The 12,054-nt window shown below is 39.5% G+C and overlaps 1 protein-coding gene across 1 annotated transcript; it reads right to left on the bottom strand.

Annotated features, from left to right (window-relative positions):
* Positions 1–262: 262 nt before the first annotated feature.
* On the bottom strand, positions 263–11,862 carry ppid (peptidylprolyl isomerase D (cyclophilin D)). The gene is made up of 10 exons (NM_203653.1): positions 11,705–11,862; positions 10,269–10,409; positions 9,524–9,630; positions 8,839–9,027; positions 7,004–7,126; positions 6,719–6,825; positions 5,687–5,828; positions 2,911–2,997; positions 2,125–2,167; positions 263–840 (listed from the first exon to the last, which is right to left on the bottom strand). The coding sequence occupies exons 1-10, from the start codon at positions 11,787–11,789 to the stop codon at positions 752–754; spliced, it is 1,113 nt and encodes a 370-aa protein (NP_988984.1). The 5' UTR covers positions 11,790–11,862; the 3' UTR covers positions 263–751.
* Between the last annotated feature and the right edge of the window lie 192 nt (positions 11,863–12,054).

The following is a 12,054-nucleotide window of genomic DNA, read 5'->3' as shown; positions in this document are numbered from 1 at the left end:
GGAGGGCGCAATATATATAATTTTCCCCCACACCTGACAGAAAAAACTGTGTTGCAAAAGCTCATTCAGGGAAAATAACTAAAGTTGAGGATTTCTGGCCCAAAACCCAATGCAAACTCACAACGCAGGGTTTCCTTTATAGTTGCACGAGCCCAGAGGCTGGATGCATCACAGCATTGCAGCAACACGATCAACCCCCTTGGTTGTTCATTGTTGCCATAATGAAACCCAACCCTAAGTATTCCTTTGTGTAAAGCACAAATCAGAAAAAAACCTTTATTTTGTTTCAATACACAATGTAGATTTGCCAGTCACTATTTTCATAGCAGTAACAGTCTTTATTAGGAAGGACAGTAAACAGATGTTTATTCTTGCACAATTATAACAAAGAAATGTTTGAATTATATTGTAATTGCTTGTCTCTTAAAATTTACACAGGGATATCCCCCCTTTTTAAATGGGGTTATTAATGAGAGACTAAAACAAGCTTTACTGCCTTCATATCATCTGCCAACAAAAGCCAATTCACAAAACAATAACAGCCGGGCCTGACGGCAGATGTCTCCTTTGCATAGTTCATGCAGCGCCACAACAAACAGAACCAACAACCAGAGAAATGAGAGCTGTAAACAATGATGTACAGTTATCAACCTGGGGAAATAATAATCCTTCAGTTTTTATTTTTGGTTTATGAGACAACTGCTTATGCCAAACTCACACATTCCAAGGGACCTAAAAGCTGCAGACAAATTTAGGCAAACATCTTGGCATATACGGCCTTCTCCTTTTCTTTTTGCTCTTTAATCCTCTGCTTGACTCGCAGAATTTCACCACTGACAGCTTAAACGAAACAAAATGATCAGGTTACCTGCTGGGATATTCAGCTTCTAGTATTTCAGAACTGCTCCCCCCCCATCCAAATTATTTATTGCTAAGTGTGCTCTTTACCAGGATTTCACAACTGTGCCACTATGTCAGAACTGTATGTTCATATGGAAACTTCCCAAAACCTTGTCCTGAGCAAAGTTAGTAAACACTGGCATCTCTTATAAATAGCTATGGACTCTCATACTTGAAATGTGATATTTTATTCACTTCTATTAATAGGGGTTACTACACAAAGGAATGTTACAGGAGAACAAAACCTAATTAAACAGCTTTAATCCTCCTGCAGAGGACTCCCTGCCCCTCCTCCTAAACCGCCTACACACCCAAATACCCTGCCCTGCTTTATTTTACCTCATGACATTGGGCAGGGTTGGCAGCGGCCAACTCAGGACTCTTGGCTTCCTCTCCCAGGCACTTTGGTGGGAATCAACCACCTGTAGTATTGTGCAGTCGACGGTAGAACATACCGACTTCAACCGCCTGTGCTCCTGGTCACCAGAGAGCCTGGAAAGGAAGTTAAAACGTCTAGAGATGGCGCCCACTAACCCTATTGTGCTTCTCTGACTTATGAGGCATGGGGGAAGCAGGCTTTACTGGGGTACGTCCATGCTGTGACCCAGGAGGCCTCTAAAGGGTACTGAGGTTGTTGTGCATGGGCTTCATTCTGCTTTAAAGGGGTTGTTCACACTTACATTAACTTTTAGTATGATGTAGAGACTGCTATTCTGAGACACTGCAATAGGTCTTCATTTTTTATTCTTTGCAGGCTTTTGAATTATTTAGCTTTTTGTTCAGCAGCTCCTCAGTTTGGAATTTCAGTCGCTATCTGTTTGCTAGAGTCTAATTTAACCTAGCAACCAGGTAGTGATCTGAAAGAGTGGAATATGAATAGGAGAGGGTTAGAATAGAAAGATAATGATAAAATTGTAGCCTCATAAAGCAATCATTTTTTGCTGCTGGGGTCAGTGACCCCCCCATTTGAAAGCTAGAAAGTGTCAGAAGAGAAAGACAAGAAAAATAAACATGAAAACCAATTGAAATGTTTCTAAGAATAGGCCATTCTGCAACATACTAAAAGTGAACTACCCCTTTAAATACATATAGCTAAAAAATGTAACATGGACTCTAGTTCTGCAGAACTAGCAGAAGAGCTAAAAACAGATGTGCTTCACACAGTAACAAACCGTGTACAATGGGTGGGAAAAAAAACCCCATATAAAGCCAAGCCAATAGTACCTTTATCATCTGGTGATAATTCATGAGCCTTTTTAAGATCCTCCTATAAAAAAAAAAATGTAAGGATGTAAAATCACACTGTCAGAAACAATGGAGTAAATGGTTAGCAATAGTGCTGGGCGGTATACCTTTTAATACCAAATACCGGTATTTTTTTTTTTTTTTTTTTTTTAAATGATATACATTTTGCAAATACCCCCCATACCGGTGTCAGAACCCGGGAGTTGAAGCTAAGGAGCCGGAAGGCGGAAGTGCTTGGGGCCAGGACTTTGATGGAGCGCGGGAGAGGAATTTGATCGCCGGCAGCGCTTCACCCGTTACCATAGCAACTGTCGGGCAGCCGGGGCACGGAGGCATGAAGCGTGTGCTTACATAAGCCGGGAATCGGCTGGCAGCTGTGTGAGGCAGTACTGCTGAGACCGGCGTAATGAATAGAAAGAAAGGGGACAAGGGCTTTGAGAGCCCCCGACATTACAAATTATAAGTATCCTTCTTTATGGCCCTTTTATTGTGCCTATCAGTATGTGCTGTCATGTATTACTTATTTATTTGTGTGATACGTTCCATACATACCTGGGGGGGGGGCATCTGAGTCTCACCCTCTCCTTATAAATCTCCCTCTAGCAGTGACCTGTGCCTACCCCTGTGTCTGTACCTGTGCTGCCCAAGATTATGCATGGAAAAAAAATACCGTCAAATACCGTGACACCGATATAATTTTGAAAAATACTGTGATATAAATTTTTGGTCATACCGCCCAGCTCTAGTTAGCAACGTGTAGATTACCAGTGCTTGTTCATAGTCCTTTAATCCTTGCCAACCCTGAGCCCTCCTGTAAAGTGCTTTGGTGTGAGATGGATCAATTTCCAGGGCCTAAATGGAAAAAATATAATCATAATAATGAGTCAGTAAGTGGGTTTGCTCAATTGCACTGCACTTAAAAATACACTTTCAAGTAAAGTCAATTGAAAGCTACCATTGCATCTCTTAGGATTCTTGTTCTAGAGAAGCTGACAGTCACAGGCCTACAAAGGATAGATGCTTTTTTAGATGCAATAGCCAGTTTAATTCTCCATGTGTAGCATGCTGGTGTTTTACAGGAAAACAATTGCCTTTCAATCATTTCAGTTCCCAGACCCCCAAAAATAATAATTTTGTTGTTCCTGTAGTTCAGCCAGTGTCGATACTCCCCAACTACATGGGCACTGAGCTGCAGCCAATACATCAACTACAAGAGAATCTATTACCAAAAAAAGAAGCATCACAAAAGATATCATTGTGCTTAATTCATTAGCGCAAATAAATTAAAGATTATGGAACTACAGACTAGGCTGTTTTCCATGCATTACTCGTGCAACTAAATGCATTTATTGACAAAGAGAAAAAGTGGCTTAACCTACCCACACGTTATATAGTCAAGTTCAGTCATCAGCACGCTGCCCCTTAATATCACAAGGGTCTTACCTGCCATTAAGCCATATCTACTCTGCCTTATCCAACATTAAAAATTACAATGAGGCAGCAGGAGATTGGCCGCTAAAAAGGAACCTATACAAAACTATAGAGAATCATTCAGACTGCCTTACTCTAAACTACCTCCTACACTCTCCACTAACAGATATTTCCCCGGTACTGAAGAAAATCCCATTCCTAGACACCTACAAAACACAGCACTCTGAGATATAAGCACTGCCTCTCCCCACACTACTCACTGTATCTGACATCGCTGGGGAATAAAAAATTCCCTATAGCATTGGGAAAGCCATGCTACGAAAGCCTATTATGTATCTGGCAAGAAAAGGGACATCAAAACATACAAGATTTACTAACAAGGAATCATAATCTCCCAGACAGACCTAAAAGAAAAATTTCTCTTCACATTCTCGTTTTAAGCCTGCAAATTTACAAGACAGACAATACATAATCTAAAAGACACAGATAAAAACACCCCCTCAACAATCTGTTGAAAGTCAAAACTACAAAACATACCATACATTACAATCACAACTATACATGCTGAAGGGACAAATTCAATAAAAGGAGAAGGAAAAGCTAATAAAGAGTTAATCTCAAGCTGCAGGCATACATTCAGTTGTCTCAATAGTGCCCTTAAGTCTCCCCATATTTCACCTGTTCAGAAGTTAAATAGGAAGAAAAAAAATTCCCATAATGCCTCACTATTGCACAGACACCCAGACCTGAACATGCTCAGTTAGTAAGAGTATGGGGCAGATTCATTAAAACACGAGTTTGAATCCCGAATGGGGATTGGATACGATAATTTCTGAAGATCGCAAATATCATGAAAATGCTTACGAAAAAATCGTATAAGCCACGATAATATCGTATTGGCGATCCGAAAGTCACAACATTTTCATACCGAACAATTGTAAACAAACAGCAGAACCTTTTGAATGAACGCTCTAAACGTTCGTGTCTTAATAAATCTCCCCCTGTGAGTCAAGCTTCCCTGCTGATTGGCTCAGATCCACATTCCTAAGGGAGCAGCAGAGAGGAGAGAGCTGAAAGCTGCGTGTCTCTGGCAGAGGAAAACAGACACAACTAATCTTTTTACAGAGAAGTCAGTGCAGCGTTTCTGGGAGTGCTTATGGCTGTATTTACACAGACCTTTCTGATAAAGCTTACTTAGTTTTTACCTCTCTTTCTCCTTTAAAGTAAACCCCCACCAAATATTTTATTTTTCAACAGACACCTTAAAATTTCATATGATCATAATGAAATTGCTAGCAGATATCAACAAATGACATTTCAAGATGTGAAGTCTCCCCTCTGAGTCTCAGATGCCATGGCCCTAAGGCAAATTTTTTATACTGTTTTTGGCTGTGCTCCAATATTCAAACTTTCTAGCTGGAAGTGATCTCCTACTGGATGCAGATGGTTGGAAAACCCCTACAACTGAACATAGACTTGGCTTTATTTAGCAACTCAACCTGGCAAACACCTGGCAGGCAAATTGGCAGCAGCAGCCTGAAAACCCATATTACACCAATGGCTCCTCTCCACAGAAGCCATTACACTACATATGGATTGGCTGGAACCCATGACCAATAGGGAACAACTACTTGGTCCGCATTGCGTCTTTCACAGGCAATAAAGTATTTGACAGTCTATACTTTTCAAAAAACAACATAGTATGAAGTAGAAACCTTAAAATGAAACTCACTATTTTTTTAAACAAACCATTATGCCCAAAATATGTTCCATGGGATTGGAAGCACTCCATATTCCCCCCAGGAGTCACTGCAGCAATAAATTATTGGCATCCTAGCTACAGTGAACTCAGTTTATCCTGTGAAGCCAATTGAATTGTCTCGGGAAGAACCTCCTGCTCAGTTATGTTAAGTTGAAAATTCCTTCTGGTTTCCTATGTTTAGGACACTCATATTGTTGTTTTTTTTACTTTTCAATGTAACTTTACAATCTTCTGTTTAACAGACAAGAACCTAATCCACAATTTCTGTTGCTAATTTTACTTAAATTTTACAAATAAGTAAAGTATGCAAACAGCATTTCTGAGGTGCATTTCAGATAAAAGACTTACCTCATTGCAGCTATCAATGGCTGCTCTAAAGTCAGATACTTTGAGTTTGCAGGCAGCAATATTCAAGTTACAGCTGACAGCAATCGGGTTTAACTTTGATATGTTGTCATCTCCTGTGACATCTTTGCAGCTTTCTACATATCTGTACAACAGGAAGTGTGATCAGGATGTGTGCAACTTATCACCAATTAATCCAATACAGCATAGGAATGAAATAATGCAACCAAACATGGCACTTGCCAACCCCACTGTGCTGCTCTGTGTTTGGCAAAGCAAAACCAACAAAGTGTTACTTTTGGGCAAGTGGGAAGGATGAGGTTGAGAAAAGTCGATCCAAAAAGCTAAAAATCAAGGGCATGGGCTTTGGTCACCCTTTAACTCTGCAGCCTATCTGAAGGAACATCTGGTTAACCAGTGAATCAGGTATTTAACAGGATGTAATGGTTCTAGAGCTCATCTGCTGTAGCCTGGACACCTGGCACACTACATATTCAGCCCAAGGGCCAAGATAGTGACACTTGACTTACACAGTGCAGTCTAGCAAAGTAGATGGTTTTTGAGTGCAGGTCTGGACTGGGATTCAAAATAGGCCCTGGCATTTCGAGCACACAGAGGCCCAAACAGCCCCCTATAAAAAGTGACTGATTATGGCATCTTACAGCAGCCCTTCTGGCATTTGCCAGAACCCACAGATTGCCAGTATGGGACTGTATGGGCAAAAGATGTATCTGTAAAATGTATGTTACAGTGTAGTGTCTGCTGGCTTATTCCCAAACACAATAATTGCCCAGCAAAGGCTGCCACACAAAGCACACAGGCTGAGGTATGCTGGCATCTCAAACAGGGCAGCTCTGGAAAGGGAAAATAACTTTCATATGAACTGACTTTATATGGGGGCATCAGTTCATTTTTAAACATAGCAACAATCTTTCGTTTAGCAAGTTTTCTTTAAACTCTAAGTATCAATACAGTAAAAAAGAATAACAACTGTACCCCACAACTATGTACAGATATAATATTTATCTGATGTACCTTAGAGCTTTGTTATACTTCTTTGTTGCCATTTCCCAGTTCTGAGATTTGAAGAAATTATTTCCTATATTCTTCACATTTTCCGCTATACTGGTAATTCTTTCAACCTGCCAAAAAAATAAAAAATTTTCAGTGATTAAAATTGCTGGCATTGAAAAAAAAAAAATGTTCATTGTCCTCAAGTTTTGTATTGCAAGGAAACAGAGAAATTAATTTGTCCAACAATAATGAACCAGGAGAACTGATATTACTCTTAAGAGCGAGTACACACTACATTGTACTTACATCATTTAATTCTACATCCGAGTCCTCTGGAAAGTCAGGGTGGGTGTCGCCAGAACCATCTGCTGGAGAAGATATCCATTCATCCCTGTCATTCAGTTCCCCACACTCTGCTATCACACACATCTGGAAATGGAAACAGGTTGGTTTTAAAGGAAATTTGCTCGTTGCACTAGAATTAAAGTCTTATAGATGATTTAGATAGAGATCTTCTTATTGTTAATCAACAGAATTTGAATGTGATCTAAGCTGATCTCACCAAAATAGCAGACCTTGTTTTAAAATCTTAAAACCCTATACAGAGGCTTTTCAGTGGACAGCTGGCTTTAGTTTAATTTCAAATTTCACTGTTTAGAGAAAGGAAAAAAAAAATAGGTATTTTCTAATTAAAAGAATAGGCACAAGCCATATTCATTGCACCAGTGATAAAAAAAAAAGGGGTATACTTTCCCTTTAAAATGTTGGTTTTTGGAAACAACTATTAGCAAAGTATATATTTCATGAAGTGTTTTACATATGGGCAGTTACGTGCCATATTTTTAGAGAGACCTGCAATGTTCAGGGGTATATTTATTGGCATGTGCCATACTTGCATGGAGCAATCCATGTTCTTCTCGTTGTGAGATCATTTTGAATTATTTTCAGAAACCATACCTTGCTTTATAGCCATCAAGGATTTTAGAAATACTCCAACTTCTCAGAGGACATAGCTCAACTGCATTTTATCTGAACAAGTTATTAATATTTACTGTACTGTTGCTTAGAGTGCTTGTGGCTGATCTAACACTGGCAGATGTGAAGATCCATTTGATGTACATAGATGCACTGAGCAGATAACTATATAACTATAATGAACTATGAACCTCTGCAATCCACAGAGGGTTATCTTAAAAAAGGTACAAAGTTTGCTACAGCAATTAATCAGAAGATGGCTAATGGTATCCAGTTTAAATGCAAACATCCTATAGGCTGCTGCAAATGGGCAAACGTTGCGCTTTTTATTACATATAGGGGAAAACATAAAAAATACTTCAAACATAAATAATGGGAAGCCATCCTAAAAGGAAAACAAAAATCACTCACCTTTCTGTATAAAATTAGCTGGGCCTAAGCCCATCTATAGTGGATCACTGCTATGTTTTACTGGGGGTAGTTTCATGGAACTTTAAAGTATTATGCATTTAGTGCAGAAGCATTTGGTATACACCATATTTCATTGATCACTTTCCACAGAGAACATATACAGAACCTAAAGTTTATGGCAAAAAGTCACCCAATAGCATTACAAACAGCAACTAAAATAAAAACTTTAGCCCTTTAGGTTTTTTCATTTTCCAAAAATCAAATCCAAATACATCAGGAATGAAGCAACTTATTCATCGATCACAAGCCATCCGATTTGTGACACACTACACGTGTGCTTAAAGCACTGCGAACTTAAATATTTTTTTGCTTTTATTTCCATTTCCCCTTTCATCAATATATCTTTAATTGATTTATCATCTTTTCCACATAGTCAGTGTGGCCTTTGCTATGGTCATATTGAAAATTGTCTTTTTCCCTAAAAGGCACTCCAGTCAAAATTAGGGTGTGTATGGCTGTAATAGCTCAGGGCTGAAAATACTGCCATGTGGGCTGCCTATAGGGTCACAGAGAATAATAAACACATTATTAGAAATTATTATACAAAATATATAAGGATATTTGTGAGGAAGGAGGTTAAAAGGAAATACATGCTCTTCTGCAAATAAAACATGCAGCCCTACCAACTCCAGTTCTAGTGGTGTTCCAGTATGGTACCTGTTGTGGGGCCTGGAATGGAGCCAGGGGAATCTTACCTTTGCAGGCTTCTCATCCTTTACTTCAACGTTTTCCAACATTTTGACAATGCCATATCCTTTAAGCACTTGGCCGAAAACCACATGCTTTCCATCTAAATGAGCTGTAGGTACAGTAGTGATAAAGAACTGTGAGCCATTAGTATTTGGACCAGCATTAGCCATGCTGAGTAACCCTTCTTTGTCATGCTGCAGGGAGATAAATGAAAAGGCACTGATCAGAACACAATACAAATCCCAACAAACAACATTAAACTGTAATTATTGAATGCTGAAAATGTGCATATTTCGGATACCAACTCCTTAATATAGAACAAGTCTCTGCCTATAGCACATGTATCATTTCGCTGCAAATTGCTTTATATCATATCTGTGCAGCCTGCCATTCAGACAATATAAGCCATCTACCACATCCACAAGTCTTTCAAGTGTCTGCACTCCCAATAAATTCCACGTTGCGGGGGTGCTTAGTCAAATACATTTTAAAGAAAACCCTAATTAAAATTCCATATCTTTATTCCAAATATTTATTGTGAGCACATCCAAGGAATTTTGTGCGATGTGCTCACAATAAAGACATGGAATTTTAAATTGGGTGTGCCAGTCGGAATATATATAAAAAAAAAAAAAAAACACTCAAAGGATTTCAAATGTTAATACAGATGATTTGGCCTAAAAGATTTACCTTGTAATGGAAATTTTCATCCTCAAATTTCTCCCCATATATACTTTCGCCTCCAGTTCCATTTTGGTTTGAGAAGTCTCCACACTGGATCATGAATTTCTTAATAACTATGAGCCAAACAAAAAAGGGTTTGTTAATATTTAGGTTTTACATAAATGGTGACAGTACACACTCTGCCAGTGTACAAAGCAGATTCCATTTGTCTGTTCCTATATTATTATAAACTTGCTTGAAGGGGTGGTTTACCTCCATATATTATAGAATGGTCCATTCAAAAAAATTGGACTTCATTATTTATTTTTTATAGACTTTCCTAATGTAGGCCACTGATCACAGCAGCCAAAAAAAAAAAAAAAAAAACTGAGGCTAATGATACTGCTTATTTTTCAGCCTGGTTGCTAAGGTAATTTGGACTCTAGCAACCAGATAGCGGCTGAATTCCAAACTGGAGGGTTGCAAAAAGCGAAATAATAAAAAAAAAAACAAAAAAAAAAAACACAAATATCAGAAAATAAAGACCAACTGCAAATTGTCTCAGAATATTACTCTATAAATTATACTAAAAGGTAACTCAAAAGGTTAACACCACCACCAACTGTTATACCCACAGACAACCCTTTCCATTCTACCAAAGCGAATGCCCTGCTTATAACACTCAGTAATATTCTTTTATTATAGGAAAATATCATGAAAATATTGCTGCAACCCCAGTCCAAAAGCAAATAACAGTGTAAAGTTCACTTACTTCTGTGAAAAGGGCATCCTTTAAAATGAAGAGGCTTTCCGGTTGATTGGCCAATGCCCTTTTCCCCAGTAGAGAGGGCACGGAAATTTTCTGCAGTTTTGGGCACAACATCAGCAAACAATTCCAAAACAATCCGACCCACTGAAAAAAACACAATAAATGTTTCACAAAAGGGCACAAGTTTTCCTTTTTATTTATCCACCCATAAGTCTTTGGTATATATCATCAACTTCAATGTAACAGATCACACAGCACCTTGAGGCTATGCTGTGACTAAATACTTGGCCCAACATTATGAAAGTGCAAGGATTTTTCAAATAAAAATACACTAAGGGGCCCATTCATGAAAGCAAGATTTGTTTTTCAGATAAAACATATTTTTTTTCTAATTTATAGAACTTTTAATAATGACGATAATATTGTTAAAATTATGCAACTTTTTTGTGGTTTGCATTAACTTCCACGAAAAAGTCATATTTTTCACAAAGACTTCGACTATTTCGGAATTCATTCAAGCTTTGGTATCATGACTATCTTTTGGCCAGGTTGGATAGTGACATTGAGCCCTATGGAAGGCTTCTGAAATCATACATTGAAGTTTCATGCCAGAAATATATTTGCGCTGTTTATGATTGTTTAGATCTGAAAATTTTGTGACTTTCGGATCACAACCACAATATTTTCGTACAACCATGAAAAGAATTTTTGCACATCAGAAATTATTGTGGTTACTCCAAATTTTTTCCAATTGTGCTTTTAACCAGCGAAAATGAGTGCTTTTATGAATGGGCTCCTATAACTGAGGGTAAATAATGAGTGGTGCTGTGGTACTGACGAGCTATTAGAGTAGGGTCAGCATTAGGGAAAGGGGGTTCACTAGCAAGAAGCAATGCAGGGCTAAGGAACCCAAGCAGGACAGACCAACAGATATAAATAAGGAACTGCCCAACATGCAATCCTTCCAGCATCCCAGTGACAGGCAAGGAGATGGCTGTACCAACAAAGGCACACAGCTGACAAAGGCACACAGCTGACAAAGGCACACAGCTGAAGGCCTGCAGGTTGCACATCCCCTTAGAGCCCAAATTGCTCCCAAGCTGTGGGGGACCCTTACTAGGGAGGACCAGATCAGTAGTTTGGGATAGGCATTGGGGATCTGAGGAGACTTTTTGGACCTCAAGATGTGCTGTAAATCAAAGCCAGCCTTAATCCTATAGTCACTGTTACACAATAAAATGTCTTTGTGTTCTTATCTACATGCCCCCCAATAAGCCATAGCAATGCCCTACCTGCCCTTCCCAAACACCATGCATGAGAGAACCCCCCTAGGGCGGGCCTGCCATGTGATAGAGCGGAGATGCAGAGCTGTACAGTTCAGCCCAAAGCATCCCAGCCCTGCCGGCTATTATTAACGTGCAACCGGCAGCGCCACTCACCGCGCTCTCCTCCAATCTCCACATCCAGGAACACCTTTGGGTTGGAGGGGTTGGACGGCTTGGCCACTGGGCTTGGGTTAGACATCTCCGGGGTCCACACCACACGCTGCACACACGGATCACCGGCTTCTCAGCTCCTCGCCACACTTCCGCTGCAGGGAGGGCGGGACTTCCGGTAGCATCTTGGGTCTCGGACGAAGTTTCCAGTAGCAACATAGCACTTCAGTATGCTGATAGAAGCCTACGATTAATTATAGAGATAATTTGGCGCCATTGCAAATAAGCGGCCGAGTGCGCTTTAGATACAGCTTTCTTTCTAGAGCAGTCGCTTTGCAATGTACGTGGGAGTT

Source organism: Xenopus tropicalis, chromosome 1 (assembly GCF_000004195.4).
Source record: "Xenopus tropicalis strain Nigerian chromosome 1, UCB_Xtro_10.0, whole genome shotgun sequence".
Taxonomy (NCBI): Eukaryota; Metazoa; Chordata; class Amphibia; order Anura; family Pipidae; genus Xenopus; species Xenopus tropicalis.
This window is presented reverse-complemented; position numbering and strand designations above follow the sequence as displayed.

What these genes read in the sequence shown, in the direction of transcription:
- ppid (NM_203653.1), bottom strand. Translation starts at nt 11,789, where the DNA reads ATGTCTAACCCAAGCCCAGTGGCCAAGCCGTCCAACCCCTCCAACCCA. An exon ending in AGGATGAGAAGCCTGCAAAG is followed by an intron (nt 7,127 to 8,838) that starts GTAAGATTCCCC and finishes TTCCATTTCCAG; the next exon opens with ATGTGTGTGATAGCAGAGTG. An exon ending in ATTATCACCAGATGATAAAG is followed by an intron (nt 841 to 2,124) that starts GTACTATTGGCT and finishes GTTTCGTTTAAG; the next exon opens with CTGTCAGTGGTGAAATTCTG.